This window comes from Salmo salar, chromosome 01 (assembly GCF_965601325.2).
Source record: "Salmo salar chromosome 01, fSalSal1, whole genome shotgun sequence".
In the NCBI taxonomy this organism is placed as follows: domain Eukaryota; kingdom Metazoa; phylum Chordata; class Actinopteri; order Salmoniformes; family Salmonidae; genus Salmo; species Salmo salar.
In genome coordinates this window covers 135,497,942-135,523,611 of record NC_138291.1, presented here as the reverse complement: position 1 = coordinate 135,523,611, position 25,670 = coordinate 135,497,942, and the positions used below count along the sequence as shown (strand labels likewise).

Here is a 25,670-nt window from a genome sequence, read left to right as displayed (position 1 = left end):
CATACATACATAATGGTGCAGGTGATAACTAGGAACATTGTTGTTGACCTCATGGTGGGAAGGAAGGAGCATTCCCTTGTGGTGAGCTGCCCCCTAGTGGAGTAACATATTACACTTTTCAAGCCTCCAATACTTACCCTAATTTTGTAACTCACCTATTTCGCTTACTGTGCAAACATTACTAGGGCTGCATTCTGATTCTCTATCCTTCTCCTGAAGTGTGCACTACTATGCATTTAAAAGCATTGGATTAGTGCAAGCATAGCTGGATGGCATTTCAACCACATTCCTCACACCAGTTCATTACTTTTAAATCCATGAGAGGGGGAAGTCTACGAGTGCATACTTTTGGAGAATGGGAATATAGCCCTAGTGTGCAAACAAGGGCTTTTTCTCAATCTCTTGATTCTGCACATCCTCAAAATGCATCGAAAGGTCCGAAGGGAGGGGACCTTGGCCCTCTTCCTCCAATGCAACTGACACAGCAAAGACAAATTGATTAAGCCATGGAAACCATTTGAATAACTACAGCTGCGTTTACACAGGGAGTCCAATTCTGATCTTTTGCCCAAGTATTGGCACAAGCTTAGATTTGTCAAAAACACCAATTAGTGGCAATAGATCAGAGTTGGCTGCCTTTAATTCAATCAATTGCATTTCACGCCAAATATTTACACTATCAGAGAGATGTTTGTGTTTGAACTGTCAAAATGTGTTATTGCAAAGAAATACTGAACAGTAACTAGCATACACTTGGGGTCAACTTCTGGAATAAGAACCACTGCCCCATGATCATGCAAATGTGTCAAATCCAGTGTGTTATGTGTAAATGTAAAGTGCATTAACAAAGAACAAGACTACAGAATAGGGAGAAGGAAAGAATCCATAAGATGATGTATCAGAGACAAGGAGGCAATGATATTTTTCTTACTTTTATTATCACAGAAGCACAATAGGTACCACTATGCAAGGTGAACATCAAACTTATAAACTACACGAAGAATCAAAAAGTTAAACGGAATGCTAGTCCAAAAATCCAAATCGAAACATCACAACAATTTTATCCAAACAATGGTACAATCATTTTCAGATATACAGGAAAGAAAAGCAAAAAGGACTTGACTTTTTTTGGTTGCTTTGAACCAATTAATCCATAATTTTACATGATATTTACTTCTCAAATGTAAGCACCCAAACCAGTTACACATAACAGCATTCACGTGTGCTAAAGTTTAAAGGGCTATTATCCAGCAATGAAATACCAATATTGGAGCTTTTTTGCATAAAAGCAATGTTTACACACATTACAACATTTGTCAGAGGACTTGAGTGCTTTATTATCAAAATGTTTGTCACAAAGGAGGGTTGGACATGTTTTTATAGCTTAGCCAATGAAATAAAAAGCTTATATCTAATATAGCCAATCAAATTAAAAGCTGGAGTACCCAAGCGTAAACCTGATGACCTGTCTTTTTACATTCAAGAAATAAGAAAAAAAATTCTCCTTCCGCCTATCAACACAATAAGAATAAAACAGACAATCGATTGATGATAATAGTTATGAGAATTGCAATATGCTCAAAGTCCGTAAAAACATGGTTCCCTCTTAAGTAATGAACAAAATACCAATGAAACCTAAATAATAAAAGAACTTAAAGGGATGAAAGAGAGGAGAGAAATGTCAGCCAAGCTGTGAAACTGGGGGATACAATATCTAAACTAATCATCCACTTCCTTTGAACAAAAGCATAGAAGGATGTAAGCACTTGGGTCACATAGGAGAGTGGGGTTTGGTGGAGCAGTGGGTAATGTGGGGGCAGGGGTAAGCCTGGATCCCTAACCCAATTGCTCCGTTTCACACAATTGTTTCACTTCACAATTGTGGTCATCACAGCATGGTCATCAGACTTCAGTCTGGCTGAACCATCTCTTCATTGAAACAGTTTGTGAAACAATAGTGAAAACAGCACAATTCAAGTTGGGATCCATGCTATGCTGGGGGCTGTTCCAATAAGCAGGATCAATGTGTTACTTAGCCAGCTAAATGTCTTCACTAAACATTCTGAAATTACTTCACCTTTCCTAGAATATAGAATTGAAATGCTTATGACTGACTCAACCAATAAACCCATACTCAGGTTTAGCTTTCTAAATACATTTTTACATTTAAATAAACCAGAAAAATCTAAAGGATGTGCCTATATCTGGCTGTTTATCAAAGTTAGCTGGCTAAATTGATGATTCTGTTTCCTGGAACACCCCACAGGGGTCAGAGCTAATCCTCATCGGAGGAAGAGTCCTTGTCGAAGTTGTAGGCCATGAAGAAAACGTCAGGTCGGAGTGGGACAAGGGCATGGCCCGGTTTCACTATCTCGAAGCCCAGAAAACTGAATGTGCGCACAAGTTTAGCTGTGGGGACACACAAAGACACATATTAGAAGAAATACCATCAAGGACGACCTTCCATCATAAACGGTGAACTCCAAAAGTATTGGGACAGTGACACATTTTGTTATTTGGGATACTCCTGATTTAATGGTGAGAAAGATGGACGCACAATATCATAACCCCAAGACATGCTGACCTCATCATTACAATAACGGGGAGTTTTGCATTTTGGGAGGTAGGATGTTTATGTCTGCAATTTTCTCACTCCTCATTATTCACGATTCATTCAGGACTATCCGTAATCATTGTAGCAGCCACATGAATGCAGAAGTGTTTAAGAAACATTCTATTCTTATTTACAATAAAAGTGACTCCAAAATGGCACAATACTTATTTATTTACCATTCATTTCTATTGGGCACAAAATAATCTGAAACACAACCAAAACAAACAGCAAATGCATCCAACAAATTTTGTAGTCACAAGCTTGATGTAATCACTGCGTACAAGGAATATGGGACCAAATACTAAACTTTTGACTACTTTAATACACATACAAGTGAATTTGCCCCAAAACTTTTGGTCTCCTAAAATGGGGGGACTAAAGGGGGGGGGGAAGAATACCTAGTCAGTTGTACAACAGAATGCCTCCAACTGAAATGTGTCTTCCGCATTTAACCCAACCCCTCTGAATCAATTGGATACCAGGAAATTGGGGTGAAAAAGGGGTAAAATAAATAAGATGTTACTGTCCCAATACTTTCAGCTCACTGTGTGGATGCTTATCCATTGAGATCATAGGTTTGGTGGATACGCATTACGTACCGCGATCATCTCTATTCTTGTAAAAGCAGACGAACACGCTGACAACTTCAAGATGTTCTTCCGCATACTCCAAAAGAGCCGCAAAACTGTAGAGAGAGAGAGGTAGGCAGGGTTAATTAGACAACATGAGATTATACACACACACACACACGCAGATTTTCATATACAGAGCACAGGCACACACCTCTCCTTGCTGCCCTCGGGGAGCGGGTCCATCGGTATCTCCACATACAGAGCGTTCCCGCTCAGCACAGCGTCCCAGTGGATCACCTTGGAAACAGTGGGGCGGCTCTGGAAGTGGAGTATCCCGGGGCGACCGTTCCCCGCCGGCTCCTCTGTCACAGTCAACTTCCGGTCCTGGAAAACCAAAATGGGAAGGAGGGGAGCGTTAAATCAGTCATTTCACTTGAAGAAGGGATCATTAATGAAACAACTCCCTGGATGACTTCAGGATTGTGTTCACTAGAGCACACTAACAACATTTTTGCAATGGAAAAGTAATATCTGTTTTTATTTCAAGCAGTACTTCACTTTATATGCAAATCCTGCTAACAGCTTCTAAAAAGGGCTCGGTAGAGTTTCCGGCCAACCAAATAATTACAAATGAGTAACAGCGTTTTCCATTCGCGCCGGTCCTCAGCTAATCAGCTCGGTTACAGACTCATATTCAGCTGGCTACTTTTTCCACCTCATATTAAATTAGGCTACTTTTCATTTAAAAGTTTCAATTGGCTAGCTTGTCGACCCCTCTCCCGCTAGAATAGAAGACGCGTATCGTTCAGCGACCTATCGATAGGATAGGCACCTGTCAGTCACAAAGCGAGCGATGACTGGGAAACGCAGTCTGCCCCGCCTCCCAGTACAATGTGCACGTGCTGTGGTCGGTTTCAGTCAAATGTATTTACATGGAGGAGGGAGGGAGAGCATGATGCTCGTGAATTTGCACGTCCCATGTAATGTGGTGACGATGAGCATTCTAGGAAATGTATTTTATTTGGTGTTTCACATAGCCAGCCACACAGAGTCGTGGCACATAGTATGCCATTTACTGTGCTTTAATTGACAACTGAACAGCAAGTGTTGACTAGTTTATAAAAGGTGTCGAACTGCCTGAATAAAGTCGACCTCCTATACCCCTTTGCCATTCATAAATCATGCAACGTGATTATATCCATGGTGTCGCATCGGGACAATTAAACCAAAGGATTTCCTAGGTTTTCCTTTCTTAGGACGTTGAGGCTTGCCAGACAGTGACGTAAGTGACCAACTCTCACCTCGTTAGTCAGCGTATCCTACCGAATCCCGCCGGTTAGACCTGCGTTCATTTGGCTCCCTAATTTGCATAGACTATTGATAAGCCTATGCTTTATGCCGATTATCTGCAGATAAATTACAAAACAATTCACTGCAGGAACAATAGAGAGCTTAATTCGGGTCCAAACATATTTAGGGCCCTCACGGAATCCAGGCATTAAAACGGAATTCAACAATATATTGACCTTAATAGGGAATCAACTAAATGTATTGAAAATGTATTAATTTATCATGATGGAAACAGAAAACGTCAGCCAACTTTCCAAATGTTGACTAAACAAAATATGCTAGACAAGGTGGGATCTTCTTGTGTCTGAGAAATGTTGGTAGAAACACTGCGTAAATATTTTTTTTTATAATAACCACCATATCGAAGTAAACTTCGAGTCACATGATGACGTGTGTGGTCCTCCCACTACGACTCGTTGGGAAAGCATGCAGTTTATTAGGGTACCGATGAAATAAGTTATGAACTTCAGGGTGGCGAAAGTGGAGGCGATGAGCTTGATCCTCCTTTCCAATAAATATTGATGGTCTTATTCTGGTGACACGATCACTGATGCTTGTTTGACAAATAAAACTAATCTCACTCTTTTGTCCATAATCATTTCATTATGTAGGCTATACCCGCACTGTATCTACAAGCTGTTGGCACATGCCAATACCAGAGAGGGCACACTCACTATATTAAATGTTTTGTTTATATTATTTATATCCCAGGACAAATTAGCCAGCAACATCAAACTAGCTAGCTAAATGTCCATGAATGTTTCATGTGTTTCGACCTGTGCCCAAATTAATATAGTTGGGTCAGAGTGCGTTTCGATATTTCAACCTGCGAGCCCTGATCGAGTCTGGACAAAAATCAGCATGCGCGTAATGGCGCTCGCATGTGTGTGCACGGTGTAGTCATCAGCATGTTAGAAAAATATTTATCCAGCTCGACTGCGTCACGGCACAGACATGGCAAAGCAATTGCTGAATGTATCAAGCAAGGCTGATCTAAATAACATACGTTTCATAGCTCTACGATAAAAAATGCGACCAACGCACTTCCAAACCTAAAATAAGTATTTACGTGGAAGTCAAACATTTGTTTTTTTACGTCAGAGGCAGACACATTGCATATGCTCAGAACGTCAAAAATGGATCCCTTTACATAGTCCTTATCCCCTTGTCTATAGGAGGGATGCATGCTGTTTAAATGGCCCAAATGTGACTTTTAAAAAGTGGCACGGTCATAGGATGCCACCTTTCCAACAAGTCAGTTTGTCAAATTTCTGCCCTGCTAGAGAAGCCCCGGTCAACTGTAAGTGCTGTTATTGTGAAGTGGAAACGTATAAAAGCAACAACGGCTCAGCCGCGACGTGGTAGGCCACACAAGCTCACTGTCCTCGGTTGCAACACTCACTACAGAGTTCCAAACTGCCTCTGGAAGCAACGTCAGCACAAGAACTGTTCGTTGGGAGCTTCATGAAATGGGTTTCCATGGACGAGCAGCCGCACACAAGCCTAAAATCACCATGCGCAATGCCAAGCGTCGGCTAGAGTGGTGTAAACCTCGCCGCCATTGGACTCTGGTGCAGTGGAAACGTGTTCTCTGTAGTGATGAAACACGCTTCACCATCTGGCAGTCCGACAGACAAATCTAGGTTTGGCAGAAGGCGATGCTGCCTGCCCCAATGCATAGTGCCAACTGTAAAGTTTGGTGGAGGAAGAATAATGGTCTGGGGCTGTTTTTCAAGGTTCGGGCTAAGCCCCGGTTCCAAATCTTAACGCTACTGCATACAATGACATTCTAGACTATTCTGTGCTTCCAACTTTGTGGCAAAAGTTTGGGGACGGCCATTTCCTGTTTCAGCATCAAAATGCCCCAGTGCACAAAGTGAGGTCCATACAGAAATTGTTTGTCGAGATCGGTGTGGAAGAACTTGACTGGCCTGCACAGAGCCCTGAACTTAATTAACCCCATCAAACACCTTTGGGATTAATTGGAACGCCGACTGCGAGCCAGGCCTAATTGCCCAACATCGGTGCCCGACCTCACTAATGCTCTTGTGGCTGAATGGAAGCAAGTCCCTGCAGCAATGTTCAAACATCTAGTGGAAAGCATTCCCAGAAGAATGGAGGCTGTTATAGCAGCAAAGGGGGACCAACTCCATATTTTGGAATGAGATGTTCGATGAGCATGTGTTCACATACACTACATGACCAAAAGTATCTTTTCAATAACCAAAAATATTGTATTTTCAGCTGTTTGAAGCTGGTGTACAAAACCAAAAGTAAAAGACACAATCGAAACATAAGAGGAAGCATAGAAATAGCGCACATAGAACATATCTACTGCTTCTTAGACTTGCTTTCAATGAGAATGACACATCTATAAGTCACATTTCTATGGGCATTTGGTCAGAACGCCCAAAAAGTTACATATGCGGCTTTAAATTGTAATATCTTAAATATATTTTTGCAGTATGCAATGAGTGCGTGTGATGTCCTGGTGTGTTAGAGGAGTATGCATAACATTACATTTACATTACATTTAAGTCATTTAGCAGACGCTCTTATCCAGAGCGACTTACAAATTGGTGCATTCACCTTATGATATCCAGTGGAACAACCACTTTACAATAGTGCATCTAAATCTTTTAAGGGGGGGGGGGTTAGAAGGATTACTTTATCCTATCCTAGGTATTCCTTAAAGAGGTGGAGTTTCAGGTGTCTCCGGAAGGTGGTGATTGACTCCGCTGTCCTGGCGTCGTGAGGGAGCTTGTTCCACCATTGGGGTGCCAGAGCAGCGAACAGTTTTGACTGGGCTGAGCGGGAACTGTGCTTCCTCAGAGGTAGGGGGGCCAGCAGGCCAGAGGTGGATGACACGAAAGATTATATTATGGTTGCATTTGCATGAGCGTTGTTAAATGCGTGTATGTACTCACAGAGTAGAGCGGCCGAGCTGAAGGAGTGTGATCCCGTTGACCATTCCCTCGCCCACCTGGGATCTTCAGGGGTGGGAGAGGGGCATCAGGAGCACCACAGAGGCCCCGGACCGCGGGTACTACAACAGTGTAGGGACAGGCTGGACAGGGAGAGACACAGATTCATCTTTAATTGTTGTTTTTAAGCTTTTGACTGCAATAGGACTCTGAACATGCGAGATAACGTTGCTTAAATCTTGTGTTCCCCGGTGTATTTTAATTATTTGGTGCAATACGGGCCGACGTATCAAGTGCAAGTAAAATTGGTAACCAAAATACTGATTGTGTGATTTAATTCACCCTCAAAGCGCATTATATTAGTTGGAACTGTTGCCCATGTAGGCAGTGGAGTGTATTCATGGATGCCAAGGGAAGCCAGGTTTCCCCCAAAAAAATTACCAAGAAAAGAAACATACAATAATTGTCTCTTTCGTATCTCTGTTTCATAAATGTTCCTTCAATTCGAAGGAGGCTTAATGTATCTCACCGGAGAAAGCATCAGAGTGAGCGAAATAGAGCCCCCGTCTCTGTAAGCCATCTATCTGACGCTGTCTGGTCAAAAAGAGTATGACATTGTTGCCACCTGTAGCATTGAATGCAAGGGAAGCCAGTGAGCATTTGGTATAAAAGTATAAAATAGCCAATCGGCGTTGAGCTAAACTGTGTGCGTTCAACTGTGAATTGTCCTGGCGCACCAAAAAAAAAACTGGTATGGAAAGCCAGTTTGGATTTGGCTTCACTCCAATCACATCTACAGCAAATCGTCATCGAGAGGAAAAAAAAAAACTTGAATTGTTTGCATCGTTGCCCTCCGGTGGCTAGCTAGCTAGTTAAAATTGGCCCTTTCCTAAATTAGCCATGGATGGAGATCGGGATTTGGTTTTACTTCATTCTCTGTACTGACCAATGATTATAACAGCAATTGTGATCCAAACAAACTCATACATTGTGCCCCTGGCCTGAGGGAATGTAAGTTCAATATGTGCTAGATGTAGTAGGCTAATGTTAACTAGCTCGCCTGGCGCATATATGCCCTTGAAAGGAAGTTAAGCAAGCGAGCAACCATTTTAGCCAGGTAGCCTAGGACAACAAAAAATAAAAGCATGTGCTGTATAACTGAGTCATAGACGTTTCGTCAACATGAAAAGACAAAGGATGGCATTGGTGTTTCCATACAAGTAGGGTGAGTCAACATGTTTTTTCTTCTTGCACAAATACACCGAAATCAGAACCATAGACATCCACATCATATTTGGCTTACGTTGATTGCACTACATTTTTTTTAATTTTTTTTAGCTGTCACTGTACTAAGCATAAGTGATTTGATGATGAAGTTGAAATGGTGCTGGAATAGTGGAGGCAGCTCCAGTTTTCTTTGCGACTTGCGGTAACTCTGTGGTTCTAAATCAATAGTTGTTTAATAGTCCGAAAATGTAGGTCATGAAACGGTTTGTTACATGCAATATGCTTTGTGGACTTCAGAGGTTGCTCTCCAGTTTTGTGATGAAACAAAAGGTGTGGTTTAATTTACTCTGCCACTGGGTCTTAGTGTCTCAGCCTTTAGGCCTATAAATCACGGTCACAAATTTTATTGGTCACATACACATATTTTGCAGTTATTGCGGGTGTAGCGAAATGCTTTATCGCAACACATAGGTTGTAATATGGCTTTAATTGTTTTCTCTGGCTTGGCTTCCCCAGTGATTTGACCCACGCACCGCTACTGCATGTAGGCTATGTGAGTTCGCCACCTACTTCATAATTGTGATACTCATTGAAAGGCAAGGTCAATACAGGTGCATCAAAACTGGGACCAAGAGACTGAAAAATAGCTTCTATTAAATAGCCATCATTGCCGGCTTCCACCTGGTTATGCAACCCTGCACCTTAGAGACTGCTGCCTACACATAGACTTGGAATCACTTGTAACTTTAATAATGTTTACATACTGCTTTACTCATCTCATATGTATATACTGTATTCTATTCTACTGTATTTTAGTCAATGCCACTCCGATATTGCTCAATCTATTATTTATATATTTCTTAATTCCATTCTTTTAGATGTGTGTATTATTGTGTATTTTTAGATATTACTGCACTGTTGGAGCTAGGAACACAAGCATTTCGCTACACCCGCAATAACATCTGCTAAATATGTGTATGTAACCAATAAAATTTGATAGGGCAAAATATGTCACACTAAAGCCATATAACCTAAACAAATTGTATTATTCCAAGGCAAAACTACATCATGAATAAACATAATCCACCATGTATGTGATGGATAGCATTGTATGGCACACAGCAGGTTGCTTAACGCTGTTCAGGGGACATCTGGAGGCTGCCTTGCATCAGGAGGGCACTAGTGATGGATCATTCGCAAACGAACGACTCTTTTTGAACGGGTCTTTTTGGTGAAGGTCAGGAACCGAACCGCATCGGTGAAAGAGCCATTAATTTGGCTCCCAGACTGCAACTACTGCATTTTGATCTAAAAAAAACAACGTTTTTCTGCAGATAAATTACAAAATAATTATCTAGAGGGTGAACCCTCACCGCCTAGACAATGGAGAGCGTGTCAATCTGGTCCACGCAAATTTTTTCATTGCAACATTTTTTTTGGGGGGGTGCAAGATAATAGTTTACGTTTTGGGCTATACGTTGGATATCTGTACTTTTTTTTCAGAGTTCTAGCTAGGTCCATTTTCAAGGATTTTGAACAAAGAGCCGTTTGGGAGTCGGCTCACCGAAAATACTCGGAATGCCCCACGATGGGGAAAACGTGCACGATGAGGAAAAACGTGCCAATCTTAACTGCGTATCTGCCGGATGACAAATTAACTTGACCAAAAAAAACTGCCAATGATCGCTACAAGTCAAACGTATAAATAGCATACTAAATGTAATAATGAATTCATCCCACGTAGATATGTAATTGCACCATTATTTAATTTATTCATAGGGGTTGGATGATTAATTCAACAATACTTTGATAATGACTCCAATATTGTTTTGGGTGTATAATTTTGAGGGACTAATAGTATAATGGTATAATGTTACAATGTAACCGTAAAAGAGTGACGTCACAAATGGAGGAATGACGTTGCGTCACTTGGGCCTTCTGATTAATAATCAATTGTGTTTAGAGAAAAGGTAACAATGGACGTGGATTCCGCGTGTTTCTTCAGTTTTAAAGTTGCTCATCCATTAAACAAGCCATTCTAATGACAGTTTCATTTTGGGCCTTTTAACTGGTTGACCAGCGAGTTAACGGTAGCTAAGCTACCTGACTATGCTATGCTTGCAGGTGGCAAGCTAGTTACACAGCTAACGTTACATCATCTTATCGAGCTAAACTACGAAACGATGTCATTGGCAACCATTGAAACAAAATTGAAATAAATGGTTAAGGTGTTCCGTTTGTAAAAAGTGGTGATGGATTTAGCTAGGCTTCCTAGAGGACCTTGATAATGTAGCTAGATTTTAGCCTAGCTTCTGTTATATAAATGACGTATCTTGGCTAGCTAGCTAGCTTAGGATAAGCTAAGGGAGAGAGGACTAACCTTACACAATAACGTTATAATTCGTCACTCCAAATTAATGTAGGATATGTTTCATAGATTACTTATCTAGCTAACCAGTTGTGGACAAATATGAATATTTTACGTCATAAGAAATTAAATCCCAGTTTATATTAGTAGCTACTTCCTCGTCACTGATAAAAATGCACCATCCCCCACTTCACTTCGCTATTTTCTCCGTCTTCACTTACTTGCCAATCATGTCACAAATATTAACGTTACTACTTAAATCCGCCATTGTAGTACAGAACTGTGGTTTTCCTTCTTTCTCGCGAGCAAAGCAATGACTGTTTAAGATCCGCTGGAGGTTGGATTTTACCATCCGGCCTCGGAGAGAGACACGACTGGCTTCTGACTGCTCACTGCAATGGTCGGCTGAGGAATAGAGCTCGATCAGTTCTGAACTCAAGCTATGAGCTACGTAGGGAAAACAAGCGATACGTAGCTAGTTAGAGGTGAAGTTAGCTACATGGGGGCGTCTTCCGTGCAAGTGGAAAAATACCAAGGCTAGTAAACGAACAACAAAGACAGACAGACAGCAGGGCTGATGTTTGTCATCAAGGCAAGAAAAGTTGAATGTGTAGTCTCCATGCAACATTATAATTAGTCTTTCAGTTACATTTCATTTGATTGAAAGGTACAGCATCATTGATGGCTTGAACACAGTGGGTGAATAGGTGAATTATAACTAGGCCTTATTCATATTATTGTCAATTGAATGTAATACAGTAGCTACATATTTGTATAGTTTTGCATGTTGTTACTCTAGCCCCCCCAGCAGTATAAAATACCACGTTGCCTGCCCTGCAGTATAAAATACTACTTTGCCACAACAAACTAGACATTTTGGCTAAAAACATTTTCCCTGTGAACCCAACAGTGGACGGGAGAGAGTGCAATAGGCTACATACCTATGTTCTCGCCAAGCAGGTTAATCTCCTTGGGATGAGGATATAGCCTTGGATTGTTTATCTGGCTCTAAAAGGTGTCAATGTCAGTATGTCTGGTGGATAAGCTTTGAGGAGTAGCTATTTATCTTGGATGCTATTACCAGGGGCAAAGCAAGAATACGTCCCAAATGGCACCCTATTCCCTGGGTGTCATTTGGAACATGGCCCAAGACAAGTCAGTGCTTAAATTGACCCCAGTGACCTTTTACCTTGGAGTAAAACATAACATTCATACATAACTCTGTTGAATGGCTGACAAAGCAACTGGCCTATACCGATTGCCTCATCCAATTGGGCCACTGCCATTATGATGTGTACTTACCAGTAGTCTCATATTGGTATGTGAAGCCTATGGAGAGAAATGCAGCAACATTCACGCTTTAGGCTGATTAATTTCCTTTCATATCTTTAGCCAGCTCCAAATCAAAATGCCAGACTATGCTTATCATATTAACCATGCCATGAACTGGTAATGTCCCAAATGGCACCCTATTTCCTATATAGTGCAGTACTTTTGACCAGAGCCCTATGGACGGTGTACACTTTTGCACTATAAAGGGAATAGGCTGCAATACCTAAAGTATTTCAGTTCATAATAGCCAACTTGTTGTGATGTTGAGCGGTCTGCTGCTTGCCCCACAGCTCCAAGAGTAGCTGCAGCCCAATATGGTGACCGGAGTATGGGCGAGTGGGTGTCGAAAGTAGTGGGTGTATGGAATGCGAATCAGCTAATTGGGCAGATTTGTTGCCACTCAAGACCGTTTGGCGTGGCTGACTAACGAATATTGAGATAACCATCTAGATGTGACCTTGAACCATACAGTACCAGTCAAAACTTTGGACACACCTACTCATTCAAGGGTTTTTCTTAATTTTTACTATTTTCTACATTGTAGAATAACAGTGAAGACATCAAAACTATGAAATAACACATATTAAATCATGTAGTAACCAAAAAAGTGTTGAACAAATCAAAATATATTTTAGATTCTTCAAAGTAGCCATCCTTTGCCTTGATGACAGCGTCACGTGGAATGCTTTTCCATCAGTCTTGAAGGAGTTCTTATTCTAAAATGGATTCAAATAATTCCTCATCAATCTACACGCAATACCCCATAATGACAAAGCGAAAACAGGTTTTTAGAAATGTTTGCTAATTTATTAAAAATTAAAACAGAAATACCTAATTTACATAAGGCCCTTTGCTATGAGACTCAATTGAGCTCAGGTGCATCCTGTTTCCATTGATCATTCTTGAGATGTTTCTACAACTTGATTGGAGTCCACCTGTGGTATGTTCAATTGATTGGACATCATTTGGAATTGCACACGCCTGTCTATATAAGGTCCCACAGTTGATAGTGCATGTCAGAGCAAAAACCAAGCCATGAGGTCGAATGAATTGTCAGTAGAGCGCCGAGACTGGATTGTATCGAGGCACAGATCTGGCGAAGGGTACCAAAAAATGTCTGTATACTTGAAGGTCCCCAAGAACACAGTGGCCTCCATTCTTAAATGGAAGAAGTTTGGAACATACAAGACTCTTCCTAGAGCCAGACTCCCATCCAAACTTAGCAATCGGGGGATAAGGGCCTTGGTCAGGGAGGTGACCAAGAACCCAATGGTCATTCTGACAGAGCTCCAGAGTTCCTCTGTGCAGATGGGAGAACCTTCCAGAAGGACAACCATCTCTGCAGCACTCCACCAATCAGGCCTTTTATGGTAGAGTGGCCAGATGGAAGCCACTCCTCAGTAAAAGGCACATGACAGCCCACTTGGAGTTTGCCAAAAGGCACCTAAAGGACTCTCACCATGAGAAACAAGATTCCCTGGTCTGATGAAACCAAGATTGAACTCTTTTACGGGAATGCCAAGAGCGCTTTCGACACACCCACTCCTTTTCACAGCTCTGCACTGACACCCTTTGCTGTCTCTAATTAAACTATGACATACATGTAATGTGTCCTTTGGACCACTAGGTGTCATCCTTGCATTACAAACACCTGTAACAGGTTTGAAGTGTTCTAGCTACATTGTCATTCGTCAGTTATGTTCAAGGAAGACGTTTGTTTTGTGTTGGAGCAATTGTATGGCTGGGTATCTGAAAGGTTTGGGGTGACAGGACAATTTCAACTTTGGATGGTTTCTCCATGAGTTCATATACTTAAAAATGTCAATTGTGAAAACATGAGTTTGATATGGTGCTGAATTGAAACGTGCAAGGCTGACTAATACAGAAAATAGTAGAAAGTATGAGACAGGTCCTATCTCCCCTACACCTTCTGCAGCTAGGTGAAGTCTAATTGTGCATTCCAAATGACACCCTATTTCCTATATAGTGCACTACTTTTGACCAGAGCCATATGAGCCCTGGTCAAAAGTAATGCACGGAATAGGGTGGCATTTCGGGTGTAGGCAGGCCGATGTGGTAAACAACTGTCTTTCAGTATGCCTTCACTTATTGTCAAAACAGATTCAATGCAGTGCAGATCTGGCTTGTACAGGCTTGTTGTTGTTTACAGCTGTGTAACCACTCCAAAAATCCCTCTGTACAGCAGTGGAACATTATGATTTCAAGGTATGATAATTACCTGAACAGAGGAGGAATCGTGATAAATTAGCCTAAAAGGAGCATCTATTCTAAACATTCTCATTATTGCCCAATCTTGTTTGACATACATTGTGTTTCATATTCAGTAGGAACTTATACATATTCGTACATTCAGTCCTCATGCGATCTCATAGATTTAGAAATCAAAGTGAAGTGAATTGAATCGTGACAGGGGGTTGGTTAATGTCAATCTATAGAGACCCAAAACCTCCCAACAGCTTTTCATCCCACGTCCGACCTGAGCTCTCCCACTCCCCCAGGGTAAAAGTGGAGGACTGAAGGTTGCTGTGGTGTGTGTGTGTGTGTGTGTGTGTCTCTGTAGCAGTAGCAGACATGTTGGTTCAATTGAACCATAATGAAGGCATTTAATTTGCATGAAGAGTGCCTTGGTCCTTCCTGAAACAGTTTGTTAGATCTCTGAGTCTGGTAGATTTTGGTCATTCTTACCATAATTTGCACAATATGATGACTGAAACCTCCACATTGTGTAATGTTCAAATACAGAGAGATTACAACCAGGAATGTTAAATTGTCGTTTCCTTGCAGAGACTATCTGCTTGCAGTGGCGGTCAGTGCCGTTTAAGATGAGGGAGGACAATACATTTTTTCATGAGCATGGCCTTATTTCTACTACAGCATATTGGTTGACTCTCATTCGTATTCCATTCACCCAGTTCAATGTAACAGTGATAGGTTTAGGCTACCTCATGATAATCAGATTTTCCCTATACCCATTATGAGGTTGCTACAACCTAGCCTATGAATGAAAGTTTACAATGTAGTTGCACACAGGTCGAGAGACAAATTTGAGGTGACAGACAGTGACATTCAGTTCTGCCTTGCACACTCTTGCCTGCATCTAGCTGATATTGGGTGTAATCATTAGTCCAACAGTTGCAAACAATAGTTTCTATTGGACAAATTCCAGTATGCTTATCCCCGTTTTGTTTTGTTCTGTTTGCTTACGTTTAATAAACCTTTTCAACAGAATTGGCAGAATGAATACACCCCTGATCACGTGTAAACACAGTTCACTTTCATAGCAGCCACATTGTATTCCTTCTCGCATCCATGCACTCTCCTCCTTTCACCTCTTCCCTTTGTTTGTGGACTTCAATGCACAACACATCAGCTGTATGTGACCAGGCGAAAAAACCTTTCCAAACCAAACCGCTACACACTGCCTACATTGTTGTCACCATATTAGCTAAAGTAATGTCATAGTATAGCTAATAGAACTAACGCGTTAGTAAACCCGCTACAATTATGCAGTAACGTTAGTGTGCAGTCAGTAAGCAGTTACACCGGCGGGCCCCGGTGGCAATAAATGGGTAATACCATGAATTAATTGGAAGAGTCCCAGCGTTGTTTTGGAAAGTCATAGCCAGCTAGCTAACATAGCATCCCTCTTTCTGAGCAGGGTATTTCAGTAGGCTTAACTAGCCAGCTGCATTTGCTTGCTAAGTAAGTGAAACAGATTTTTTTTTTGGGGGGGAAATCTCTCTCTTGCTTCTCCTTCATTTTGGAAGAAATGAATTTGTTCAAAACTGTTCAACTATCGTCTTTCTCTCTCTTTGAGTCAACTACTCACCATTTTATACACTGCAGTGCTAGCTAGCTGTAGCTTATGTTTTCAGTACTAGATTCATTATCTGATCCTTTGATTGGGTGGACATGTCAGTTCATGTTGCAAGAACTCTGATTGGCTGGAGGACGTCCTCCGGAAGTTATAATTACTGTGTAAGTCTATGGAAGGGGATGAGAACCATGAGCCTCCTAGGTTTTGTATTGAAGTCAATGTACCCAGAGGAGGACGGAAGCTAGCTGTCCTCCGGCTACACCATGGTGCTACCCTACAGAGTGCTCTTAAGGCTACTGTAGACCTTTTTTGCAGAATAGTTTGTTTTAATCAGTCATTTGGTGGCGTGTTTATATTTAGTATAGTTTTATTTAAAAAGGATAACTTTCTAAACATTTTTCAATTGACATTTTTATGAAATTCACTGAGGAGGATGGTCCTCCCCTTCCTCCTCTGAGGAGCCTCCACTGACTGCTTGATACCACATTTGTACCATTTTGTACAAATGGGCTTTCACATTTTCCTTACAGCTCCCTGACTCAGGCATTCTAGCCTTTCTTCCATTTCATTAGCAGCTAAGGTCTTACAAAGTACCAGGCCATAATCAGCAGCACACTTATATCCATTCACAGGTTACACCCATTGATTCAGAACAGAAAGACTGAGACGGAGTATGGTGTGAATGTGTGAAAACATATTTACAATTTATTAATAGATGCAGGTGAGGCTCACAAATTCTGTTAATAACTTGTTAGTCATCAGAGAAGGGTAAACGTTGTAGTCACATAATGATAACCGCAGTGGAATAGAACAGTATTTGGACTGTTTCCTTTGCAGCCTCAGGCCATATTTCTCATTGGAGAAAAAGCTAAGAAGTTAAAGTGTGTATGGAAGCAGTCTGCTGCAGTGCACTGGCAAAGGAGAGGAGACACAGCAAGCACAACAGCAGAAGCATTAAAACATCAACCTCTAAAACAAACAAAGTAATAAAATGGCACCCTGTTCCCTAAATAGTGCACTACTTTGGACCAAATCCCTATATTGGCCCTAGTCAAAAGTAGTGCACTATGTAGGTAATATAGTGTTATTTTGGACGCAACCAAAAAAACCAAAATGCATTCCAGTAACTACTACAGGTTTAACGAGACTAATATAGGTTAAACAATTGGATATCATAAATACTTTCACTATGGATCTTATCCATTGCAATTATTAAGACCTGCTTGAGTGGGGCACACCAGTTGATCTACAATCTCTGTATGTACAAGTTATATCTGTCTCCAGACTAGTCTGTGAAATTCCAGTTTCACATATCGAAGAGGGAGTATAGGGGTTACGATTTACAATTAAGTTTTCAGTCACCATAACACATGGAGAACTAAAGGCACTGTAACAATTTTATAATATTGAAAACAACAGTTTTAGATGATATTAAGGTAAGTATTGGGGTAAGTGGGGCCATAGCAGTGGTGGTTCTGGCCATCTTAACTAATGCAATACACACTGTATTAAGTGTCATTAGGCAGTACACATTTTTAATTGGTTCATTCAGGTCAGACTAGTTCCATTCAGTCAAAACAGCTTTGCCTTTAAAATGGCTGCCTCTCTAAAGACCAATACCCTTACTCCCCATATGGATTGACAAGTTGAGATGCAACATCATACCTTTACACTGAATAGTAAGCATCATTCTAGAACCTTTTGACTCCGTGTCAACACTTTTACTGTATGTGCCATTTTAATATAGGCAAATGTAAATACTTGTGTGTGTGACCCTCTATTTACATTTTGTAATCAGCAAATAAAAGTTAAATAGCTGCACAGGCACAATCAAACATTTATGTCAAGACTTGCTGGAGTGGACAGAGATGAAATACCAGCGAGAGCTCTTACTATTTGAAAGGGCAAAGGGTATCAAGAAATCCTATTAATTAAGGACAACACAAGACCGTAACAGTTAGAATGTCTTGGCTCGACTGTTGTTCATTAGTACTTTGCATTCTAGTAAGTGTAAATCTTTGTCTGATTAGAATGCTCCATTCTGTGCAAGTCTCTTCTCACAGGGGCTGTGTTTGGGGTGGAGAGTGCAGAGTGCTCAGTCTGGCCAGAGAGACCATTCCATGTTAGGCTGTTCTGTCCATTCCTGGCCTGGCTGTGCTTTTGAACAATCTCCAGTGGTCTGCCTTAGTCCATACAGTAAACACAACAGCAGTCTGTAAACTAGAACACATACAGTAGAAGCTGAATGGACAGTCAGTGATGCCTTGCTTTCATGCATGTTGTTGTAAAGGAGGCAGGCAGGCAGCAGGTTCACATTGTATTTTCGTATATCCTCCGTGACAGATACAGGGAAACCCAGGGCATTGGTTCATTGTCTCTACACATTGTCCACAAACTCGCCCTAATCCCAAAACTATCCAATCTGTTCAGGTCTCAAGGAGTGCCTAGGGAGCTAGGGTTTGATTTGGGATTCAGAAAGTTTGTCCAGTCAGTGTTTCAGTCATTTGAGTGAGTAGAGCAGTTCAGCAGTATGACACAGGGACAGAGGGTGAGCGGCGCTGAAGTACTGACAACACAGCCAGTCCTCCAACTCTGCATTCCTCTCCGGCTCCAGAGATCTCTCAGCAAACTTCATCATCAGCAGGGCTCTCTTCACGTCCAGCCAGTTGAGGAGGCCCTCGTGGCAGGGCCCTTCTCCGGGGCCCAGCCTGTCTCGGTCCCCCCACTGCTGCTGCTCCATCAGGTCCCTCCGGGGGCCCCACAGCAGGCTCTGCAGCACCCGCTTGGCCTCCTGGATGTGGATGCGTTTGATTGGGTCTGGCTGGAGGAGCAGCCGGGTTAGTCTCTGGAGCCCAGCGGAGTAGAGGGAGACTGGAGGAATGGGGGGCAGGTCCTCACAGTTGTAGTCCTGTTCTTTCAGTTTTGGGCTCACCTCGAATGGGTTGGGCTGGTGGAGCAGCTCGTAGATCAGGATTCCCGTTTGGAACTCGTCGAATTTCCGGTACTGGGCGGCCGACACGATTTCCGGGGCCAGGCGGGCGTGGTCGCGTTTAATGCGGGGATCATTGGCAGCGGAATCCTCAGTGTTTCGCTGCTTGGCCTTGGCGAAGCTGGCGATGACCAGGCGGGGGAGGTGCTTCTGGTCGTAGGGGGCATTGGGGTTGGCCTGCAGGGGGCGACGGTGAGGGATCAGGAGAAGGTTCTCCAGACAGAGGTCGCGGTGTGTGACCCCGTGCTCCTTTAGGTGCTCCAGACCGTTGCACAGCTGCAGCAGGAGGAAGCAGACCCGCCGTTCGTACACCTACATAAAAAACAATACATTTCATTTGTTGAGCGCTATTCATCAGAAATCACAAAGCTCTGTACATCAAAACAAGATAAAAAAAAGGCTGAAAGCTTAAAGCAAAAATGAAGAAAGCTATGAGTGTCCCAAATGGCACCATATTCCCTATATAGTTCACTACTTTTGACCAGGGGCCTAGGGTGCTATTTGAGATGCAGCCTAGTACTGTACAAGATACGCAGACAGACAACTGACCTCTGGCTGAGCCTGGTGGAAGGACGCCCACTCCTTCACGAAGTCTGCCGTACTCTGCTGTGGCACCTCCTGGGTGATAACCACCACGCGTTCCTTGTCCCCCTGCGTGGGGTTGGGCCCGAGGGGCAGTGAAGCCTCGTCAGGGGGGAGCATGCTCTGGGGGACGCAGGCGATGAAGTGACCACAGTCCTGCTGGAGGTTAAAGTGGGGTGGGAGGGTTTGCTGGACAGACAAGCCGTAGAGGTGACCCTGCTTGGCTTCAGAGGTCTGGCTCTTACAGATCTGGAGGGAGAGAGAGAAACATACTGGTTATAGTTGGTTGAGAATGGAGGAGGGAAGAGTCAACGCCATAATGTGGAGAGAATTAGGAAAATGTCAGCCTGGCACTTTCAGAGAACAGAGTGGAGGAGGAAGAGACTGCTTAGACCACAATGTGCATAGTGAGGAAAATACTTGAATTATATTGATACACAAGAGTCAAAGCCCTGATGTGGACAGAATGTGGAAATACTTCAATTATATTGAAACAGTTTTATGACTTGTATACCATCTCTGCCTCCAGAATCAAATCTTGCCTGTGTGTTTGCACGCTACTTGTCTGTCACAAGAGACTTTGCAAGAGATTTCCCCTTATTGTACTACTTGTTTGCAGCTTCAAGTAGAGACATTAACACATTCTCTACTTGCACTTAGTGAGATTTAGTATTCTCACTCGCTGTCACCAAGCTTTAAATCCTGCATTCATTCCAATCTTGTTTTCAAGCAAACACTGGTACACTTATGGCAGCTTAGATGAATGAGTTTCATCATGTACAATACGTGCAAAGCCAAACACTGTGCGTTGCATCCCAAATTGCACCTTATTCCCTATATAGTGCACAAATTTTGACCAGAGTCCTATAGACCCTAGTCAAAAGTAGTGCACTATATTGGGAATAGGGTGAGCTCTGATATGACATTGGGTACTTCCCAAATCGCACCCAATTCCATATATAGTGCAATACTTTTGACCAGGGCCCATAGGGAAATGTAGTGCACTATATATAAGGAATAGGGTGTTATTTGGGACAGTCTGATGATTACTATGAAGGCTGGATTATTTCATACACTGTGTGTGTGAGAGAGAGGGGATCTTTGATGTGTGTGTGTGTGTGCGCGCGCGCGTGTGTGTGTGTACAGGCCTTGACAACAGGCATGTGTATAACTGTAAATCCTGGCTGGCATGAAAAGATTAATGGACCCAGAGACATTAGGAAAGACTATGCAGAGCCTCGGGCAGCAAACCTCCCTTAACACACACGGCCCTGCTCTGGATTTACACGTTGCTAATGACTTTGGGACAAAGGTCAGTCAGAATGAATGCAGAGCAGCACACCCTCCTCCCTCCACGGCAGGCTACAGTACATCCCCTGGAGGAACACTAGAATGGTGGGACCTTCCTTCTCTTCTCTCAGAGAACAAACAAAATCTGTCCCAAACGGCACCCTATCTCCGATATGGTCAAAAGTAGTGCACTATGTAGGGAATAACATGCCATTTGGCACATACACAAAGTGAAGGGGCTGTGGCTCCCTCTGGTTCTCTAAACAGTCAAAAAGCTTGTTATTAAGGGGTCGGCTTACTTCATTGGACAGGTTTTTATTGTTTAACGAGCTAGTCTTTAACAAGGTAGAAAGATGACCTTGATAGATGAGTAGAATTTACACAGTCCAATCACAGGGGAGTCTGGATGTACACAATCCAATCAGAGAGGAGTTTGAATTTAAACTACAGATTACAAAGAACCTCTTCTCACGGTAATTATGTCTCTCACCGACACACACATCCTCGCCACACGCTTGTTTATAATTCCACACGTTTTTTCCCCCCATCTAAATGTATTCTCAGCCTTGTTGTTTTGTCTTTCAGACTTATTGTAAACATTAAACACAAGAGTCCTTGATATCAAAACATTTTGATTATCAAGCACTACATGAGAGCCTTGGCCCCCCAAAACAATCCCACTTTGAAACTTAAGAACACAGAGAGACATATCTCCCTAGGGAAAGCGTTCTTCTGACCTAAATAAAGGTTAACTAAGAAAGTTTGTATTCAGTTACCTTGACTGTGTAGTGTAAAACTTTGAAACTTAAGACCACAGAGAGCTATAGAGATGAAAGGTATCTAATGTTGTTACCTTGACAGCGTAGGAGTTAGATGGGTCGGAGGCGCAGGCAGCAGAGTAGTACACAGCATCGCCTGCATTACAGCTGGCTTTGTTACAGGTCAGTTTGAACAGGGACCAGTTGCTCTCATCGAAGCGCAGCGTGTTCTTCTGACTGCGGGTGAAGTGGTCCTCACATTTCAGAGCCAGGCGCCGCAACGACTCAGCGTACAGGCCTCCCAGCTTAGAGTAGATGCCCTCTCTACTGTCTATGTTACTGAGCAGGGTCTGCAGCTGCAGGCTAGAGCCGTGGGTGGGCCCAGAGGCTGAGAGGTGAGGGCCGCTGAGCTGGGGGGAGGAGGAGGAGGTGATGCTGCCCCGGCTGTGTCCTCCGAGTCTACCACGTACCTTCAGGGGTTCGTCCAGGGTCCGGGAGTGCAGGGGGCGACCCGGAAGGCCATGACAGCGCTCTAGGGATTCGGAGGAGTAGAGGGGACGGGGGTCGACAGGGGAGGACGGGAGGCTGGACAGGGATGGTACGTCTGGACGAGATGCGTTGCTCTCGGAACCACCGGTGAAGGGGAGGCGGGGGAAGGCCCAGAACAGGGGTTTCCCGGCCGCGCTGTCAGGGGCGGAGACGGTGCGGTTCACCATCTTCTTCTCGGGGAGAGGCGGTGGCTGCAGCTGGTTGGAAAGGTTGTTGCTAGGGAACGGGTCAGGGTGAGGAGACACTGGAGAGGAGTCCATGGGGCTTCTGGGAAATGGGGAGGCGCACGACAGACGAGGGGCATCGTGGGAACCTGTAGAGAGCGAGAGAGAAGTCATCAGTATTCATGATGATATTGGATATCACACCGAGACAGGCTACAAGATAAAATATTACATTTGAAGCGCGTTTCTATTTTTTTATATACTGAATTGACTTAAACACTGGAGAACTACTAGTACCAGCAGCATCAACACTTCTCTGATCAAACAGTTGACGAATCCATATACATATAAAAAACATTTGATCAAAACCGCATCAAAACAACATCTCACACTTGAAAAAACTCTGAGCTGACTTCTCTGAAGCGTGTATGTGTGTGTGGTGTATGTAAGAACCCAAGCTGAGCCATAAGGGAGACTCTGGGCATCTATCACACCACTATCAGATTGGGGGGGGGGGGGGGGGGGGGGTAGTAGTGCATGTATGCTTTTTGTCTCCAGACAAAAGGTGAAGGTCGAGAGCCGTGCATCCTCTGAAACACAACCCAGCCGCAATGCTTTTTGACACAATACCCAGAAGCCAACATGTCTGAGGAAACACCATACACCTGGCAACCTTGTCAGTGTGCAGTACACCTGTCACAGGAGTTGCTAGAGCCTGATTGCCAGCCAAACCCTCCCCTAATCTGGACAACGCTGGGCCAATTGTGCACCGCCCCATGGGTCTCCCGGTTGCGGCCGGCTGCGACAGAGCCTGGACTCGAACCAGGATCTCCCTCGATTGCTAGTGGCATAACTAGCACTGCGGTACAGTGCCTTAGACCATTGCGCCACTCAGGAGGCCCTTGTTGAAGCACCTTTGGCAGTGATTACAGCCTCGAGTCTTCTTGGGTATGATGATACAAGCTTGGCACACCTGTATTTGGGGAGTTTCTCCCATTGTTCTCTGCATATCCTCTCAAGCTCTGTCAGGTTGGATGGGAGGCGTTGCTGCATAGCTATTTTCAGGTCTCTCCAGAGATGTTCGATCGGGTTCAAGTCCGGGCTCTGGCTGGGCCACTCAAGGACAATCAGAGACTTGTCCTGAAACCACTCCTGCGTTGTCTTGGCTGTGTGCTTAGGGTTATTATCCTGTTGGAAGGTGAACTTCGCCCCAGTCTGAGGTCATGAACACTCTGGAGCAGGTTTTCATGTAGGATCTCTCGGTACTTTGCTCCATTCATCTTTCCCTTGATCCTGACTAGTCTCCCAGCCCCTGCCGCTGAAAAACATCCCCACAGCATGATGCTACCACCACCATGTTTCACAGCAGGGATGGTGCCAGGTTTCCCCCAGACGTGACGCTTGGCATTCAGGCCAAAGTGTTCAATCTTGGTTTCGTCAGACCAGAGAATCTTGTTTCTCATGGTCTGAGAGTCCTTTAGGTGCCTTTTGGCAAACCGAGTGGGCTGTCATGTGCCTTTTACTGAGGAGTGGCTTCCGTCTGGCCATAAAAGCCATAAAAGCCTGATTGGTGGAGTGCTGCAGAAATGGTTGTCCTTCTACAAGGCTCTCTTATCTCCACAGAGGAACTCTGGAGCTCAGTCAGAGTGACCATCGGGTTCTTGGTCACCTCCCTGACCAAGGACCTTCTCCCTCGATTGCTCAGTTTGCCCGGGTGGCCAGCTCTAGGGAGAGTCTTGGTGGTTCCAAACTTCTTCCATTTAAAAATGATGAAGGCAACTGCATTCTTGGGGACCTTCAATGCTGCAGAAATGTTTTGGTACCCTTCCCCAGATCTGTGCCTCAACACAATCCTGTCTTGGAGCTCTACGCACAATTCCTGGTTTTACCGTCATTTCCGGACTATAAGCCGCAACTTTTTCCCCACGCTTTGAACCTTGCGGCTTAAACAAATTTTTTCTCCCCAAAAAAACACATTCTGTGACGTGCTCAGTTTTTTGGCGGCATGAAGCTTTCATTAGACCAATGAAATTGCCGAACGGGTTAAGGTCAAAAAAAATTTTTGTTTACTGTTTAGATTAAATCGAGCGCTCTCAAACTTCCCATCATTCTGATTACGGTAGTCATTTTGTCACCCTCATCATGGCAAAGACACGGAGAAATGCATATGATACAGCTTTCAAGTTGAAGGCGATTGAACAGGCTGTTGGAAAAGGAAATAGAGCTGCTGCACGGGAGCTTGGTCTTAATGAGTCGATGATAAGACGTTGGAAACAGCAGCGTGAGGAATTGACTCAGTGCAAAAAGACAACTAAAGCTTACTGCTAATTTTTTGTTGTTGTTGTTACAAGCCGTGTTTCGTTAAAGCCTATTTATTTTTGTTACAAGCCGTGTTTCGTTAAAGCCTATTTATTTTTGTTACAAGCCGTGTTTCGTTAAAGCCTGTGTAAAGATAATTTGTTTCAATGTACCGGTAGGCACCTGCGGCTTATAGACATGTGCGGCTTATTTATGTTCAAAATAATATATATTTTTTAATTCAGTGGGTGCGGTTTATATTCAAGTGCGCTCAATAGTCCGGAAATTACGGTAGCTGTTTGTTTTTTTCTGTCTAAAAAACTGTTTTTGCTTTGTCATTATGGAGTATTGTGTGTAGACTGAGTTTTTATTTGGTATTAAATCCATTTTACAATAAGACGAACATAACAATGTGGAAAAAGTAAAGTGGTCTGAATACTTTCTGAATACACTGACTGTTTAAAGCAAAACTATCCAAACTATTGATGATGGTGAACCTGAACAATCAAAATAAAATCGAACGCAAGCCTCGATCAGCAGGTAGGCTATAGCCAGATCAGAGTTGTGTCTCTGGTAGCTTACTTTTATTCTGGTAAAACACCATTTTCAACAGCGCATTTGATAACAATAAGCTTGAAAATGATATTGGTTGTCAATGAACTAATAAAGCCTAATATTGTGCAAGCCATTTTACAAGCATTTGAATGCAGCTATACAAGATCAGAAATAGACCTCTCTTCGGGCAGTGCGCGAAGCTGGGCACAGTGTGCAGTTTGACTAGGCTACTGATATTCCCCGGGGTTGTTCGGCACGCA

At 43.1% G+C, this 25,670-nt stretch overlaps 2 protein-coding genes across 3 annotated transcripts in view; both read right to left on the bottom strand.

The window, feature by feature from the left end:
* Positions 1–1,404: 1,404 nt before the first annotated feature.
* oaz1b (ornithine decarboxylase antizyme 1b) lies at positions 1,405–11,507 on the bottom strand. Its single transcript, XM_014125339.3, is given in 6 exon segments — positions 1,405–2,409; positions 3,214–3,299; positions 3,398–3,570; positions 7,464–7,550; positions 7,552–7,603; positions 11,277–11,507. Coding segments are annotated over 6 exon segments (663 nt in total). The 5' UTR covers positions 11,408–11,507; the 3' UTR covers positions 1,405–2,275.
* A 5,390-nt stretch (positions 11,508–16,897) lies between these two features.
* LOC106561388 (inactive tyrosine-protein kinase PRAG1) overlaps positions 16,898–25,670 on the bottom strand; it is a 38,964-nt gene continuing 30,191 nt past the window's right edge. For both annotated transcript variants that reach the window (XM_014125317.3, XM_014125307.3), the window contains 3 exons: positions 21,940–22,706; positions 19,764–20,045; positions 16,898–19,526 (listed from right to left, as the gene is read on the bottom strand). In XM_014125317.3, coding sequence (XP_013980792.3) covers positions 18,726–19,526; positions 19,764–20,045; positions 21,940–22,706 — 1,850 coding nt within the window. In that variant the 3' untranslated portion in view covers positions 16,898–18,725. The remainder of the gene's footprint in view (positions 19,527–19,763; positions 20,046–21,939; positions 22,707–25,670) is intronic.